Here is a 17,399-nt window from a genome sequence, read left to right on the forward strand (position 1 = left end):
GGAGAGCTGGTGCGCCTGCCAGGCTCTTGCCTCCCAGGACCCTTTCTCCAGAACTCCTTTCCTGCTTGCATTCAGGTCCTCCCCCACGCTTGGGTTGGACTCCTCCTTTGAGCATCGTGTAATCATTTGTCGATGCATCTGGTCCTCTCAAGGGCAGAGGCCGAGTCCTCACGCCTCAGTACCTGCCTGTTGCCAGGCACGCGGTGGGGGCTCGGGTGTGGCCGGAGGAGCAAGGGGGCGTCGCTTGTTCCTCCAGGTGTGTGTTGAGAAGCTGATGCCCCTGAGCTCGTTCTGCAGTGCTTTCCACCAGGCAACCTACAACAAGCAGCCCATGTACCGCAAAGCCATCTACGAGGTCCTGCAGGTGAGTGCCCCTCCGAGGCAGAGGGGGCTTAGGCAGCAGGGACCCCTAGCTGGTCTAGAAGCTGGAGGGCAGACGTTAGGCCCAGGCAGGGGGTCCACCTGTAAGGCCCTTGGGAATCCTCTCTGCGCTCCCCTCCTCCAGTGTTCTCCTGCGGTCCTGCCCTGCCCCTTCTCCCAGCTCTTGCCTCAGGCCACCTTTGCTGTCCTCCAGCCTGTCCTGACGCTCTCCCCAACAAGTGTTGCCCTCCAGGTGGCCAGTAGCCGTGCGGGGAAGCTGTTCCCAGCGTGCCACGACAGCGATGAGAGCGACACTGCCAAGGCCGTGGAGGTGCAGAACAAACAGATGATCGAATGGGCTCTCGGAGGGTTCCAGCCCTCTGGCCCCAAGGGCCTGGAGCCACCCGAAGGTAAATGCAGGTGCTCAGCCCAGCCTTCTGGGACCCCTGCCAGCCAGGTAGCTCCATGCCAGGGCTGGGAAGGCTCTGCCTAGAGGCACCAGGTGCCTCTGTTGAGAGGCCCGGGGGGTGTGTCCCTTTCCCTGGGGTCAGCGTAGGGGCGGTGCTGCTCTGGGACGCAGAATAAGATGCTCCCGTTGGCTTGCTGGCACTGGGGGGCTGGGAGCTAGAACAAGTTGGGGACCAGGCTGCACCCCTTTGTAGGCAGAACAGAGGAGGGGAGGGAGCTGGCACTGCTTGTCCGTGGTAACCACAGTCTCGTCACCTGCTTTCCTTATCCAGAGGAGAAGAACCCCTACAAAGAAGTTTACACAGACATGTGGGTCGAGCCTGAGGCAGCTGCCTATGCACCACCCCCACCAGCCAAAAAGCCCCGAAAGAGCACAACTGAGAAGCCCAAGGTCAAGGAGATCATTGACGAACGCACAAGAGGTAGTTGGCCTGGCTCTGGAGAGAGTGGTGTGGCGAGGCTGGCGTTCAGAGGCGCGGGCGTGGCCCTTGCGGCCCCCTCTGATGCTGGGCTCTCCTCCCCTCCGCAGAGCGGCTGGTGTACGAGGTGCGGCAGAAGTGCCGGAACATCGAGGGTGAGTCCTCGTGGGCCCTGACTCCCTGGGAGGTCCATAGTCTGTGGCTCCCGGCACGGGCAGGAGGGCTTGGCTCCTCGTGTGGTGCCCGGCACAGAGTAGCATAGGTATTTAGAAAGGTTCGAACGTCACAGGATGTCAGTACCCAGTCAAGGCCTCTGTCCTGTATGTCCCACCCCCAGCCTGCTTCACACGCTTTCCTGTCCGTGACATGGGCTGGTCCTTAGGGTTTGGGACACTCCAGTGGGTCAGAGCGAGGTGGCCTCTTGGATTTGCTTAAACCTGTGACCTTTGGGCCTTTTACTTTTCCTCACCTTCTCTCATCCCGTGGTCATTAGAGCATCTTCTGTCTGTTTCCCTTGACCTAGTCTGTCCAGCGTGGGGCTCTCAGGGCTGGGAAAGATGGGGCAGGAGCACGAGACTTAAAGACAGCCCAGGGACTGGACTGTCCCCAGAGTCACCCAGGGTCAGGGCCTTCTCCTGGGCGGGTTTCTGTCATTGAATTACACCTTTCCTGGGCGGTAGGCGTTGCTGCTCTGAGAGCTAATGAGCTTTAAGATTGGGGCCCTGGTGTCTTCCTGTTCCGTGGGTGCTCTCCCAGACTCCTGTCTGCCTCCTTTTGGGGCTGCGGCTCTAACACGCCCTTTTTTTGTAGCTTTTCTGGAGTGGGCTTTGGCCCAAGGTGGGAAGGGGCCCTTTGGTGACGTTCACTCCGCTTTCTCTGCTGTCCCTGCTTTCTAGACATTTGCATCTCTTGTGGGAGCCTCAACGTCACCCTGGAACACCCTCTCTTCGTTGGAGGAATGTGCCAAAACTGTAAGGTAGGGGCACACCCAGCAGAGACGTGGTTGAGAGTGACCCTGGGGCCCTGGCTCTCTGTGCCATGTCAACTCATTGGGCTTATAGTCGCCTGGGGTGGCAGCAACGTTGACCCCACAGTTCACTGTGGACGCAGAGTCCTGATAACAGACCCTGGGCCTTCAGAGCGTTTACTTGCCCTTATTTGTCCTCCCCGGAAAGATTCTTCCCCCTCTAAAGCCCATTCTGCTCCCCGGATGTGGGCTCACAATGTCACGGTCCCTAGTGTGGGGTGAGGGAGAACGGGCCGATGGATGGATGTCCTTGGGGGCCCAGGAGAAAAGTCCAGCACCGCAGCAAGGGACAAGGGGATGCGGTTCCCTCCCTGGCGTTGCTCTCGTGCCTCTTGATTCCACGCACTGCCGTGGGTCGGGAGACCTGCTGTCCCCTACTCAGACCTGGGCTCGAAGCCCACCTTCGCCGTGGCTGTCCTGGGTGCTGCCTGATGGTCTCTGACCCTCCCCTCTGCTGTCTAGAACTGCTTTCTGGAGTGCGCCTACCAGTACGATGACGACGGCTATCAGTCCTACTGCACCATCTGTTGTGGGGGACGCGAGGTGCTCATGTGTGGGAACAACAACTGTTGCAGGTGAGGGTCCCTGCCTGGCCTGCAGCCCCCCAGCCGAGCTCCCCCCGGGGCCAAGCGCCCCCCCCCCCCCCTGCCCGGCCTCGGCCCGGCCGCAGCCCCGGCCGCGCTCCAGCCCTGCTCCACTGGGCTTCCTTCCAGGTGCTTCTGTGTGGAGTGTGTGGATCTGTTGGTGGGGCCGGGGGCCGCCCAGGCGGCCATCAAGGAGGACCCCTGGAACTGCTACATGTGCGGGCACAAGGGCACCTACGGGCTGCTGCGGCGGCGGGACGACTGGCCCTCGCGGCTGCAGATGTTCTTTGCCAATAACCACGACCAGGAGTTTGTGAGTGCCGGGCCCGGGGCGCCTCTTTCCACCCCCTCCCTGCCGGACCAGAGGGCAGGCTCGGCCAGAGCCAGAGTGCTTGGGTGGTCGAGGGGCCTGGGCAGGGGTGCGGGTTTGGAAAGCCAGGGCAGCCCCAGTTGGCTGGGGGGAGGCCAGCCCCGGGTGCAGGCCTGCAGAATCCTGGCCGTTCACCTGGCCTGTTGTGCTCATGCCTAGGACCCTCCGAAGGTTTACCCACCTGTCCCAGCCGAGAAGAGGAAGCCCATCCGGGTGCTGTCTCTATTCGACGGAATTGCTACAGGTGAGTGTGTGGCACGGACCCCAAGATGTGCCACCGTCCTGGTCCCGGGACGAGGAGGCTTTGCCTGAGGGACCATGTGTGTGTAACTCCGGCAAAACGGAGTGATAGTTAACGTGACAGCTGTTAAAATATTACCTCAGAGAGGAAACTTCTGTGCTCAATGAGAAGTAAAATCAGTGGTAAACCAGCATGTTTCTCTATGGGGGAGGCACTGCAGCAGAGGACAGGGTGGTCGTTAGCCAGAGATCATTGAAGATTTTCACAAAGCCTCAAAGGACAGACTCGGCGACCAAAACAAAAACACAGGCAGTTCTGTTGTGTGATGACTGTAACTTACAGTAAAAAAAAACAAAAACAAAAAAAAACAAAAAAAAAACCTATCAACAAGGGAGTCTAAAGAATATTTAAATCACCCATAATTTCATAATTAGTGTTTTGGTGTCTGTCCTTTTATATTTTTTTTTCTGCGGGTATATGAATGTGTGTTTATATAATCATGCATAGATAGATAAATAAAACGAAAGGATAGTAAAATGCACACTGTGTTGTAACTTGCCTTTTCATTTGATACTATGAGTGCTTTTTCATGTTAACATGGACCTCCCTTACTGGAAAATGCTTCATAGGATTCCATTGGGTAAAAGTACCATCATTTATTTAACTGATCTCTGTTGGGTTGTTTACTGTTTTTTCTCTGTTACGAGTAGTCCTTGACAATATCTTTATACACACATACACACATAGACTGTTCTCTTGTAGGGAATGCCGGGTCACCGTATGGGAAGTTTTTTTCATGCGGTTCTTGACCTTGCCAGAGTGCCCTCCCGAGAGGTGCTACTGACCTCTGTCCATCTGCCAAGCCCCTAGGCTGAGGGCTTCTCCGTTTTTGTTTTTGTTTTTTTTTTTAAAGGTTTAATTTTTTTAACATTTATTTCTTTTGAGAAAGGGAGAGCACATGTGAGGGGGAGGGACAGACAGAGAGGGAGAGAATCCCGAGCAAGCTCCACCATGCTAGTGCAGGGCTCCAACCCATGAACCAGGAGATCATGACCTCAACCACCCAGGTGCCCTGAGGGCTTTTCAGTTTTGTTTTTTTTTTAATGTTTGTTTGTTTTTGAGAGAGAGAGAGAGAGAGACAGAGTGCTAGTGGGAGAGGGGTAGAGAGAGAGGAAGACCATGAATCTGAAACAGGTTCCAGGCTCTGAGCTGTCAGCCCAGAGCCCGACGCGGGGCTCAAACCCACAAACTGTGAGATCGTGACCTGAGCCGAAATCGGACACCCAACTGACGAAGCCACCCAGGTGCCCCGGCTTCTCAGTTCTTAAGAAAGGAACAACCCTCTTCAGAACTTGTGACCAGAGGGAGACGGGCTGTCAGAGGGCCAGGGTGGGGTAGCATCCCGGGCCAGATGCTTATGTGCTCAGCTCCACGTTGGTATTAGGTGAACGTGGAGAAGTTAATTTACAGCCTTGGTTTCCCAGGCCAGAACCTTGAGGCCTTCTGGAACCACGTCACACCCCAACAGGCTGTAAATGCTCCTTGGTGGGGAGGCCTGTTGAGCAGTGGAGATGATGCTGTTTCTCCGGAAGCTCTCAGGGTCTGTTCTAATTGTTTCCTTGCCCTCAATTAGCAGGCATTTGTGGAGGGATCGTGGTAAGAAAGTGAGTGTAGCTCGCTCAGGAGGAAACACAAATGAGACTCCTCTGTCCTGAAGACCCTTTGCAGCCTAACTGCTGAATTAGAAATACACACCGTTGTAATGAGTTGGGGAGAGACGCAGAGTGCTAGGGGCTTCCAGGGGCAGGGAGGTGCTTCCAGGGGGCTGCGGGGTGGGGGGTGGGGGGTGTTGGCGAAACCTTGTAGAGCAGGTGGCATTTATGTTGAGTCTTGGAGGCTGGGTAGAATTGCAGCAGGAGGCCATGGGTGAGGGGTGAGGAAGGCTAGTATATGCAGGATGTAGAAACAGCAAAGAAGAGGCCTCCCCAAAAGTCACCTGCTATTCTCTCTGGTCCTGAAAACCATCTGTTGTCTGCTCTTGACTGCCTTTTTGCTCATGCCAAAGTAGGCATGACAGAGGTCCAGAAGGATCCTGCAGCTTACCGGGCAGGGTAGGGTTCAGGCCTGTTGCTGACCCATGTGTCTAGCCAGCCAGAGAGCCCCCTGCGAAGACCAGGGTGCTGCGAAGGAGACCCAGTGACCGTGCCTTTTGCTGGCTGGCACAGGGCTTCTGGTGCTGAAGGACTTGGGCATTCAGGTGGACCGCTACATCGCTTCCGAGGTGTGTGAGGACTCCATCACAGTGGGCATGGTGCGGCACCAGGGGAAGATCATGTACGTCGGGGACGTCCGCAGCGTCACACAGAAGCATGTATGTCAGCGCAGTGGGACCCGTCCCGCCTTCTCTGCGTCCCTTGCGCTTTGCTCCTGGGGGGGCGGCAGCGCCCCCTTGCATTCTGTTCATTTGCTCTTTTCCTTTGTCCTTTTCCCCAGCCTCTTCTCCTCTTCCGTTTTCCTCCTGTCTGCAGAGGAAGATGGGCAGCCCCCAGCTAGCTTTTCAGGGCCTTTTTACTAGAGCGCCTTGGTTCCCGTTTTTCTAATACTTTTGGCAACAGCTTTACCAGCCTCCATTTCTGGGGGGCTCTGGCAGCGTCTTGCCCAAGTGACCCTTTGTCTTTCCAGTTATCTAGCTCTACCCCTGAAACTGCAGGCCCTCGGGGATCCCCAAGGGCATTTGGAGGGTGTTCAGATGGCCCAGATACCCTGTCCAAAATGTGCAGAGCACAAAGTACCCTCAGATGCAGCTGCCCAGCCCGGACTGCCTTCCCTCTAAGTGGCTGCTTTTCCTGTCAGGAGCACGCTGTTTCCCTGCTGGCCTCAGAGATTATCCGGTTGAATCCCTTTGTTTAGGAAACTGAGCTCAGAGAGCCTCAGTGCCCATGGGGCTGTGTGTGTGTGTTTGGGGGAGGGGGGCATATATGTGGTATTAGATACGAACGTATGTAGTGAGCATACCAAGCAGCTGGGTCTCCTGTCTCCCATGCCAAAGCACTTTTTTGCCAGATTCACAGATAATTTCTTCCTTTCTGCCTCTGTCCCCGGACATCAGGCCATCACGTTACCTTTATCCTCCCAGATCCAGGAGTGGGGCCCGTTCGATCTGGTGATTGGGGGCAGTCCTTGCAATGATCTCTCCATCGTCAACCCTGCCCGTAAAGGACTCTACGGTAGGTGCCGTGCTCACCCCTCCACCTTCTGAGCTGGTGCTTCCGCACGTAGGTTTCCTACTTGGATATTTCTGCCCTGGGACAGCTACTCCCAATGACCCTGTCCTCCCTTGCCCTCCCTGTGCCCGAGCCACACCACTGTCTCATGCAGACAGCCCCAGCTGATGGCTTTCTCTTCCGACCTCTCAGAGGGCACTGGCCGGCTCTTCTTTGAGTTCTACCGCCTCCTGCATGATGCGCGGCCCAAGGAGGGAGATGATCGCCCCTTCTTCTGGCTCTTTGAGAATGTGGTGGCCATGGGCGTTAGTGACAAGAGGGACATCTCGCGATTTCTCGAGGTATAGCCAGCAACCTTGGTTTGGCCAGCTCACTAATGGCTTCTACCTTGGACTGCTGCTTTATCCCTGTCTCATCTGCATTGTGGAGCTGGGGACTGGTGACTTCTGCTTTGCAAGGGGCCTGTTTGGGAAGCTCAGGGCTTCCCATTTAGGGAGGAAACATTGCTAGAAGCCGACCCTGGAAAGAACCTGTGGTCTCACTCTAAGAGGTAGTATGTGGGTGTGGGCCTCAGGGCTTGAAGGACTGTTCCTAAGTCAGGTGGGGTGCCAGACTCCTAGAGTTGGGGTTCTGTGTGGTGCTTCACTGGGGGAACCTTTGAGATGGCCAGATCAATTTTCCCCAACCAGAATGGCTTGCCCTCACTCCCTGGCACCACGACAGATGCCCTGTGGCATCTGAGAAGGAAAAAACATGGCTTACCGTGGGTCCCAGCTCAGCTCTGAGCCGGCTGGAGCCGTGCACTCAGGATCTCTGTGGCCAGAGGCATTCTTGGGGTGGGCAGTCTGGGAGCTCGAGCCCGTGCTCCCGCTCGGTGTTCTTACGTTAAGCGCAAGCGTCTGTTTGGCTCATAATCTGGACACACAGTGAACGCATCCACACTCATTGGAACTTTCTTACTCAGAGCCTCTGGGTGAGCTAGAGGTATGTAGTCCAATAGGGTAGCCATCAGCCACGCGTGGTATTTAAATTGACATTAAAATTCCTCAGTCGCTCTAACCTCATTTCAAGTACTCGTTAGCCACCTGCAGCTACTCCATTGAACAGGGCAGACAGAAAACATTTCCGTCATCACAGGGTGTTCAGTTGGACTGCAGTGGTCTAGAATGTTCTAATGAGAGCATGTGGAATGTGGCTGGGTTCCATTCTGGCTTTTCCTAGAGGCTTCAGGCTGTTCCACTGTGTGGCTTCCTGAGAGAGGAGTAAGCGCCTTTGAGGCTGTAAGGCTCTAAAACTAGCAAAATTTCCTGGCGCACTCTGATTTTCCTCTGTTGCTCATCTTTAATCTTTCTCCTGTTTTGTAGTCCAACCCTGTGATGATTGATGCCAAAGAAGTGTCAGCTGCACACAGGGCCCGCTACTTCTGGGGGAACCTTCCTGGTATGAACAGGTTGGTGAGAGAGCCCGGGTCTGGGGTGGCTGCGGGTTGGTGTGGACAGGCAGCTCAGGCCAAGGAGGAAGAGGTCACTGAGGGGCCCTCTTGGGCAGCCACCCCTGCTGACCAGCTTGCCACTCTGCCATGTTTTTCTCTGTTTCCTTCTCCTTGAGGGAGAAGGCGAGTCAGGGCATAGAAAATACTTGCCTGAGAAATCAGAAACTAATGGCTGAAATAAGACCTTTGAAAGTGCACCCTTTACACAAAAGGAGAATCCCCATGCTGCTGAGCTACATAGTTTGCGCTCCCACGTCGGTGATGGATCCAGACTGCGCTTGTCCTTAGTCTTCTAGGTGAAGCCACGGAGGGTGGATGTGGGATGGGAAGGAGTGGTGCCCACACCTGGGCCACATCTGCTCCAGGAGAGGGACCCTCGAAGCAACACTGGGCAGCTTAGAGGGTCCAGCTTCGCTTGTCATCCCCACACTTTGTTAGCTTCAGGTCCTTTGTTGGAAGGATGTTCTTTGTTTAGGTTACATAGGTAGAGATTTTAATGTCCAGATGTTCATGAAGGCAACTTCATTTCTTCAGTGGAATAAATGCATTCTAAAAAGGCCTATGAGGAGAAAGGAATTCTGGTTGAGAGTCTGTTTAAGAGCAGAGTGAGACCCACCCAATCTAGATATCTGTTATGTAGGGAAATATTTTCCAGGATGTTCTTTTTTTCTTTTCCAGAATGTTCTAAGAGTGGATTATATACCTTGCTATATCTATAAATCAGAAACATCGTCTAACCTGGCCTCAGTCTTCTCCTCTTCCTCTCATCCATTAGCGTGAAGTTGTAGGAACATCCCTCGTCTCCTACCCATGTCGCAAAACTGCTTGCTGTCTTTTGTGAGGGCTTATTGATGGGAGGAGATGGGTCAGGAGGAGAGCTGGCCTGAAAACTGTTTCAGTGCCCTCCTCAGCTCCCAAGACGTATGTGTACTGGAAGGGCAGACTGGATTACACAATCCGGTGTTTCATGGAGCCACGAACTCAGTGTCTCCTCACGGATCTTGGTCCTGTGGGATTATTCTCACTTGCTTCTTCCGACTCTAAAATTCTAGAACTCTGACCTTCGAGGAGGACCAGAGGTACCACAAGGGACCAAGTAGAGTGAGTGTGTGCGTGAACAGGGCAGAGGCTGGAGGCGCCCACTCAGGCCGTGGGTCCCTGTGGGTCCCACGCTGAGGTGGTAGACTGCCATGGGAAACCTTCACTAAGTATTCTGAAAGGTCAGAAAAGGTCAGCGCCGAAGGTGATGTTCAGTGATCTGCTCTGCCCTGTGAGAAGTGACACATTGAATGTCACGGAATTTTAGTCTTCTGGGGACTGTGCAAGAACGTAGGCCTTTTTAACTATACATTTAAGGTGCACACTTGGATGAATTTCATCCAGCATACACACCCATGGAAACCGTCACCATAGTCAAGATACAGAACCTTTGGTCACCCCCAAAGCCTGACAGATACTTTGAAAGCTCAGTATATTTAAAGATAACTGACAAGAGCGATTGGGTTTTCCTTCTTTGGGGCAGGTGTTACCTGCTTATTTGTGGATTGAGACCACTGTGGAACTTCCCTTTAAGGATTAATACTTGCCGCACTGTCCTGGGATGGCTGCAGTGTGTGTGCCTGTGTTTGGGGGGTGTTTGAAGGGGGTCACAACGTGTGCGGGTGACCTCAGCCCTCTTTTCCTTCTCCGTGTGAATCACGGCCGCCCGGCGCGTCCCCGATGCTCTCCTGGTCTCTGGCGTTACCTTCTCTTTCTGCCTCCTAGGCCGTTGGCATCCACTGTGAACGATAAGCTGGAGCTGCAGGAGTGTCTCGAGCACGGCAGAATAGCCAAGGTTAGCCCCCTGGCACCAAAGCCGTCTGCTGGGGGGGGCAGGGAGAGGGGCAGAGAGGGCGGGGTGAGCCGGAGTGGCCTCTGGGGCCGTGTCCACAGCTAGTGTGGAGGATGCACTTTGGGAGGTGACACGGGGTCACGCAGCCAGCCGGCCAGAGGGGCGGGCCCGGGGGACAGCTTGGAGGGCAAGGAGAGAGATCAGAAGTCCTTCCGAGTCTCCGGCGCATCCGTTGAGCGTCGCCTGCTGGTCCTGTGGGAAGCAGACACTCGATAAGACGTCTTTGCCAGAGTCCCTGGATCCGCTCGGGCTTTTAAGCTTTTTGGCCAGGGCCTGTTGCACGAGCCTTCGGGACCGCACGTCTCTCCTGTGATGTGGAAGCCGCATCTCTCTCTGGAGAAATCTCCTGGAGCGAGTGCACTAGGCGTCAGGGCCCACGAGAGCAGGCACCGACATTCGCCAACACTCTGCAGGGACCCCAGAGGTGTCCGAGCTCCCGAGTCGTTTGGCTTCCTTTTGCCTGCAAGTTACTTCACGTGTGCAAGAACCAGTTCTCAGAAGACTTAGGAAGTTCAGTCCTGGGCTCGAGCTGCTACTTCTCAAGTCCTTGGCCAGCGGGACTGGACTAAGGATGGCCGGGTGACCTCAAAGTGGGACGAAGAGCAGGGCGGTGGGATCTGCCGAGGCTCATGCCGGAGCCTCACCCCGGCCACCGGAACGGACCGGGCCTGACTTGTCAGTGTCGGACTTGCCTGTCCCGGCAAGGGCCTGGCACATGTGTTAGACGCACAGCCGGCGGATGAGTGCTCATTCTTTTCCTCTCCTTGTTTCTAGTTCAGCAAAGTGAGGACCATTACTACTAGGTCGAACTCCATAAAGCAGGGCAAAGACCAGCATTTCCCCGTCTTCATGAACGAGAAAGAGGACATCTTATGGTGCACTGAAATGGAAAGGTAGTACCGAGGCCGGGTGCTGGTGTCGTGGGGTGTGTGGGGTGAAGCGGTGGCTGTCTGTGAGGGAGGAGGGATCGCTGCCTCCTCCGGCCAGGCTCGTACCTTCCACAGGTACCCTGTGAGCAGTGGGTCCTCCCAAGTGTTTCCTGACAGGGCAGGTTCCTGGGGAGGACTCCTGCGCATCGTGAGGTTGGTCACACAGGGTAAGAGGGGTCTAGGAATCGGTTCGTGGTGCCTTGGCTCGCTCCCAGAGGTCCTTGCTCAAGCTGCTAAACCGCAGGATCTTCCTCCACTTGTGCTGCTCGTTGTAGGTACTTTGCACACCGGGGCAGCGCGGGACCAAGGTAGGCCTCGCGGCCTCAGCACTCTGATTTGGTGCAAACCAGACTCTGGGGCTAGATTACCTCTTCAGTGTCAGTGTAACTGCAGCTTAGCCAGAGAGACCATTTACGCAAATGAACAGAACAAACAGAAACTTGAAGCTTCTGAACTCAGGCAAGAGTCCAACTCCTTTGTTGAGTCTGCTCTTGTGGAGAAGATACCAGGGGTGGTGGGGTGGGGGGTGTATTTATCTATCTAAATGTTTATTTTTTATTATTTTTGAGAGAGAGAGAGAGAGAGAGAGAGAGAGCACGCGTGCATGGGGGAAGGGCAGAGAGAGAGGGAGACACAGAATCCGAAGCAGGCTCCAGGCTCTGAGCTGTCAGCACAGAGCCCGACGCGGGGCTCGAACTCACAGGCTGTGAGATCACGACCTGAGTCAAAATCGGATGCTTAACCGACTGAGCCGCCCAGGCGTGCCCTAGGGATGTGCATTTAAGTATATAGACTTCCATACCCGCCGTGCCTGTGTCTCCATCCTCTCAGGCGGAGGTGTTTTTCACAAATGCTAACTTTGTACTGGGAGGCGCCTCTCGGACAGCGATTATCTTACTTTCCTTCAGGTCCACAGAAAGTGGCTGGGTGCCTGAGTCGTGCTTGGTGAAGAAGGGCAGAAGATTTGGCAGACTCGCCCACGCCCACATTGACCCCTGCCCTTTCTGCCTTGTGTCTCTAGGGTGTTTGGCTTCCCTGTCCACTATACCGACGTCTCCAACATGAGCCGCTTGGCGAGGCAGAGACTGCTGGGCCGGTCATGGAGTGTGCCCGTCATCCGCCACCTCTTCGCTCCGCTGAAGGAATATTTTGCTTGTGTGTAAGGGACATGAGGGCAAACCGAGGTAGTGACACAAAGTTAAACAAACAAACAAAAAACACAAAACACAACAAAACACCAACAACATGAGGATGGAGAGAAGTATCAGCACCCAGAAGAGAAAAAGGAATTTAAAACAAAAACCACAGAGGCGGAAATACCGGAGGGCTTTGCCTTTTGCAAAAAGGGTTGGACATCATCTCCTGATTTTTCAATGTTAATCTTCAGTCCTATTTAAAAACAAAACCAAGCTCCCCTCCCCTCCCCCCCTTTTTTTTTTCGGTCAAACCTTTTGTTTTCTACTCTTTTCAGAGGGGTTTTCTGTTTGTTTGGGTTTTTGTTTCTTGCTGTGACTGAAACAAGAAGGTTTATTGCAGCAAAAATCGGTAACAAGACATAGTAACGATACCTTGCAGAGGAAGGATGGGAGAGAAGGAAGAAAGGAAATTCTATAGAAATCTATATATTGGATTTTTTTTTTTTTTTTTTTTTTTTTTTTTTTTTTTACTATATATCTTTTTTTGTTGTTGTCTCTAGCCTGATCAGATAGGAGCACAAGCAGGGGACAGAAAACAGTGACACTCAGCGGCAGAATTCCCTCCCAGCCACTGAGCTGTCTTGCCAGCACCATTCCTGGTCATGCAAAACAGAACCCAACTAGCAGCAGGGAGACAGAACACACAAGACCCTTTTATACAGTATTTCAGGTGCCTACCACACAGGAAACCTTGAAGAAAATCAGTTTCTAGAAGCCGCTGTTACCTCTTGTTTACAGTTTATATATATATGATAGATATGAGATATATATATAAAAGGTACTGTTAACTACTGTACAACCTGACTTCATAATGGTGCTTTAAAACAGCGAGATGAGTAAAAACATCAGCTTCCACATTGCCTTATGTGCAAAGGGTTTTAACCGAGGATGGAGGAGGGAGGCAGCTTGAAGGTGAATCGTTAACCATGGCGGGCTCTCCCCTTGGTATTTTCACAAGGTGAGGGAGGAGACTCTGGGAACCGCGTTCTCCCGCTTCTCCCTGCCAAAAAGGGGGTGAGACGAGGTGGTCGGACCGTGGAAAGCTAAGAGTGGGATTCATCCAGGCTCACGCAATAACCTTTTGATTTTTTTTCAAAAAGGAGACTCCCTCGGCAAGATGGCAGGATAAGGGGTCTTCGTTCCCAATTTCTCACATTAGCCGATTCGAGGGCTCCTTGTGGTGGGATCAGAAATAATCCAGAGTGTGGGAAAGTGACAGTTAAAACCCCACCTGGAGCAAATAAAAAAACATACAAAACGTACTGGTGCTTTCCTGTCTAAGTCGCCTTTTGTGTGTTCTTTTATGAGGCCCTCACCATCCACCCTCTGTGCACAAGGCGGCTTCTGGCCCCTGGAATGTGATGTTTTTGGTCATCTCCAAAGGCTGCAGTTTTATACTGGGAGGCTGATGACACCTTTTGTTATAATTATTATTATGGTTCTGGTTATAATTATGTTTGTTTTCAGATTTTCTTTAAGAAAACAAAAACCCAACCCCCCTCCCTTTCGGTTTCAAACCAAGGTGCGGGGAGCAGGGTGCTTCTAAGTTAGTGGTGGCCCTGGTGCCCTGGCTCCCCACCCCTCGGGCCAGGTGGGCCACCGGGCGCAGCGACAGCCAGGCGGCCAGAGGAGTCCCCGAGGCCGGCCTTCCGGGCGCGTCCCTCTTCTCTTCTACTCCCCTCCTCTCGAGTCCCGGGTGTCAGGGCTGGAGGGAGGACCGGGCCATCTCTCTCCTCGTGTGTATGATTGGAGTGGTGTGTATTTCTTTTCTAGTACTTGGTCTGATGATAGCTGTGCTCTTCGTTGGAGCCAGCAGCACCTGGAGCCCCCGAGTGCACTGACACCTCCTACCGAGGCGGGCAGCCTGGCGTTGGCGGTAGGCAGGGACAGCATTGGTGGCTCCAGGGTGAGGGCCCAATGGGCAGATGCTTGCCTGGATAGATGGGGTGTAGATATGTGGCATATAGAGATATATATTTTATAATGGGAGGGGGGATGGCACCTCCTGGGACTGGCAGGGCTGGGAGGTGTGCTGTCAAGCACATGGTCCCGAGTTCGCATCCCTAGAAAGATAGGGCCTACGGTGATAGGCGCTATATAAATACATAGATAGGGTCACGTATAAGAAATATTATGTAGTGGGGAGCGGGGCAGGGGGGCTCAGGATGCTGAGCCTCGGGTCCCACTGCAGACAAGCCCCACGCCAATCAATCAATCCCACACGCATACACAGGAACAGAATTCTACCGATGCAGAATGGACGCGTGCATGCGTGCACGCACACACACACACACACACACACACACACAGCCAGGGGGCTCCCAGCGCCCTTCTCCCCAGGATTCAGGACTTCGTGGCGTCGGCCCTGCAGCTCTTTACCTCTGTTGCCCTGATTGCAGGTAGACTGTCAATCCCAGAAGTTGCTAGGTGCTGAAGGCAGGAAAAGGAGGAGGTTTTATTTTCGCAGGTGCTCTCCTCTAGCAGGTAGCGTTCTATCTCTTTTGCCCCTGGTGATGTCAAAAGATTCTTCTGTTAGCAACCTGTGATACTGACCTGCAACTCTAGGCACCAGTAAAGTCAGCCCTCGACTCCCCCTACCTATTCTCCCCCAACCAAAATAAAATTGACATCCAGGTCTGTCTCGGCCAAGGGGGCTTCCATTGGAAAAAAAAAAAAAAAATGGGACAGTGAAACTCATCATTTGAATAAAGCAAATTAATAATTGGTGACAAAACTAAACCAAGGCTTTGAATCCCTTGCTCGTTGCTCAGGAGTCCGCGCACAGCTGGTGGCCGTGGTCTCCTGTTCCTTTTAGAGGTGCTTGGTCCTGGGCCTCAAGCTACTATTTCCTTGTCAGATTGGTTTTTAAAATCACAGCCAGTTGCTTCCTGCCGGCTCTGTGACACGGTGGCAGGTGGCGATGGTGGGCCCCCCTGGGGCTGGAGCAGCTAGGAGGGGGGATCCGTCCGCCCCTCCCTCGTTGGAATCCCTGTACTAAATCGTGGTGCTTGCCCGTCCCTTCCTCCAGCCGGGCTCCATCCTCCTGGCCTGGAGTTCACCAGCACCACTCCAGGAGGGCTGTGGGGAGGAGGGCTGCCTCAGGCAGTCCAAGGTGCTCCCTCCCCCACTGGCCAACACTAAGGTCTTCGCAGTCCCCAGCGTCAGGACCGTCTCTTCCGGGCCTTCCTTCTGCAAACAGACTTACCGGCTCTCTCGGCCCTCCTAGGCTTTTCGTCCACTGCTTACGCGAAGGGGTTTGCCTTTCCCGATGGCCCAAGCTCCACCCAGGGGGTCGGTGTGGGGAAGAAACTTGGCAGCCATGGATGTGGCAAAGCCTGAGGGCTTAGTGTGGGCCAGCCAGCTTGCTCGGAGGAGGCCTGGCTTTTGTGGGTGATAACCTAAGAGCACTTGTTCCTCCTGGTCTAGCAACCTGACTAGGCCCCGGAATGGGCCAGATGACAGTTCACAATCACCAGCTTTTCTTCCAGCCCAAGCCGTGGGCTTGGTCCCACAGTAGAATTTGAGAGGGTGTAGGGGACCTTGGGGATGTGCCAACTTGGCCATGCCAGATGCTCTCAGTCTACTTCCAGCCCCAGCAGGGGCGCTTCTGGGGACATGTATCTGGTCGCTTTCTAAAGGAGGGCTGTGCTTTGGCTGAGGCGGGGTCGTGCGAGGATTAAGGTGGGGATCGTTACGCTTGCTGTGGGCGAAGCCGAGGGTAGAGGCACAGAGCGGAGAAACCAGGAGGGCCTAGGGAAAATTCTGGAATGTGTCCCCAGTGGGATCTTCTTTGTAACGAAATTTACCCCTGGAAACCAGGGCTTCTAGGGACTGAGGAGGATGCCTCCCCGTTTGTTGCAGGTGCCAAGTAGAAGGTGGTGCCAAAGAGATTGGTGGCTTTTGTCCGGGGGAGGTAGTCGGGGGCCTGTGCCAGGGTCACAGAGCCCTTGGTCGCCTGTCTCAGGAGGAGGTGAGTCTCCAGCAGGCGGCTGCTGAGCCCTGTGGGCCTCAAGCTGGCTGGTGCTAAGCCCCTTCCCTGTGGGCTGACTAGAGAACAGTAGGCTGAGGAAGCAGCAGGTGAGGACCAGGGGGGAGAGGGGTCTCGCGGTCAGTACATGACGACTTGAGTGCGTTACTATCTGTTTTTCTCTCTAGACCCCAGAACTCTCCTGCTACTGAACATTCTTCTAGAAAGCAAACTTCCCCAAAGAGCATCCAGGACCTCTTAGCTTTTGAGACAGGCCTGGGAGTGGTTGGCTGGTGGAGATGCCCCTGGGAGTCTTGGTGAGTCGCTAGGGTGTGGATTGGGACAGCAGGGAAGGCTGCTGGACCTTGAACTGGGCTAATGAGGCCCGGCTCCCCACTCCGTCCCTCTTTGCTGGCAGCTCTGGGAGAGCCTACATGGGAATACCCGCCATGTCCGGCTCAGGAAGGTCTGTAGCAGGAGCAAGGGAAGGAAGGTTTCAGTGGAGCCGTCTGGGAAATGTTCTCCAGGAAAACCACAATCAGTAGTCTTCCCGTGTTTGGTGATCTAAGTGTAGGTAAAGCAGATCTTGGAGGAGGTTTCGAATTCCTGTCGCTGTTCTGCTTGGCCAGAGTTGCTGTGGCACTGGGGTCTTTCAGAGGAGTCATTTTTAGGAAACTTGCAGGATCCCCCTCTGTGGGGTTAGGGCTGTGGGACCTGCCTGGCACTGTGATCTGAGAGAGCTGGCAGTTTCCTTTGGTCAGAGAAACAGCAGACCCAAGATTCTGGCGAGAACAGCATTTCTAGCCAGGCCCCATTTTGATCCCAGGAGGTGAGGAATCTGAATTTGTCTCTCCGCTCGCTCCCAGTGCTTGCGATTAGAGGTGACACTGGAGTTGTCCTTGGCAGGAAAGGCTTTCCTCCAGCACAGGCTTGGGGGTGGGGGCGAGGGGAGGGGGGGGGGGGGTTGCCGAGGACTGGCCTGGAGCTAGCATGGCCCTGCCGGCCTTTCCCTGCTGAGGCAGGGGTTAACTCCAAATGTGTGCAGGACCTGGGAGGAAAGAGGAGAGATTAATGGAAAAGATAGACTGCACGGTTCTCACAGAAGCTCTCGAATCTTTACGTTTTGGTAAAGGAAGCCTGGGGGTCTTTGGGAGGCAAGGGCAGCCCCTCTTGTCCCTGGGTGTCCTCAGAGACCTGGCCGAGACGGGCCTTTGCTTGGTGACCTCTGGCT

At 54.3% G+C, this 17,399-nt stretch overlaps 1 protein-coding gene across 1 annotated transcript in view; it reads left to right on the forward strand.

Moving 5' to 3' along the window:
- The window catches only part of DNMT3A (DNA methyltransferase 3 alpha), a 99,752-nt gene extending 86,289 nt beyond the window's left edge, over positions 1–13,463 (forward strand). Inside the window, exons 9-23 of the mRNA XM_053891084.1 lie at positions 257–364; positions 614–770; positions 1,101–1,250; positions 1,358–1,402; positions 2,144–2,223; positions 2,737–2,849; positions 2,988–3,171; positions 3,388–3,472; positions 5,695–5,840; positions 6,606–6,696; positions 6,886–7,034; positions 8,058–8,143; positions 9,950–10,019; positions 10,851–10,969; positions 12,027–13,463. Of these exons, the coding sequence (XP_053747059.1) occupies positions 257–364; positions 614–770; positions 1,101–1,250; positions 1,358–1,402; positions 2,144–2,223; positions 2,737–2,849; positions 2,988–3,171; positions 3,388–3,472; positions 5,695–5,840; positions 6,606–6,696; positions 6,886–7,034; positions 8,058–8,143; positions 9,950–10,019; positions 10,851–10,969; positions 12,027–12,168 (1,725 nt within the window). The 3' untranslated portion in view covers positions 12,169–13,463. The remainder of the gene's footprint in view (positions 1–256; positions 365–613; positions 771–1,100; positions 1,251–1,357; positions 1,403–2,143; positions 2,224–2,736; positions 2,850–2,987; positions 3,172–3,387; positions 3,473–5,694; positions 5,841–6,605; positions 6,697–6,885; positions 7,035–8,057; positions 8,144–9,949; positions 10,020–10,850; positions 10,970–12,026) is intronic.
- The last annotated feature ends 3,936 nt before the right edge of the window (positions 13,464–17,399 follow it).

The sequence above is a fragment of the Panthera pardus genome, unplaced genomic scaffold (genome assembly GCF_024362965.1).
Source record: "Panthera pardus isolate Hobbes unplaced genomic scaffold, ASM2436296v1 HiC_scaffold_26, whole genome shotgun sequence".
Lineage (NCBI taxonomy): Eukaryota > Metazoa > Chordata > Mammalia > Carnivora > Felidae > Panthera > Panthera pardus.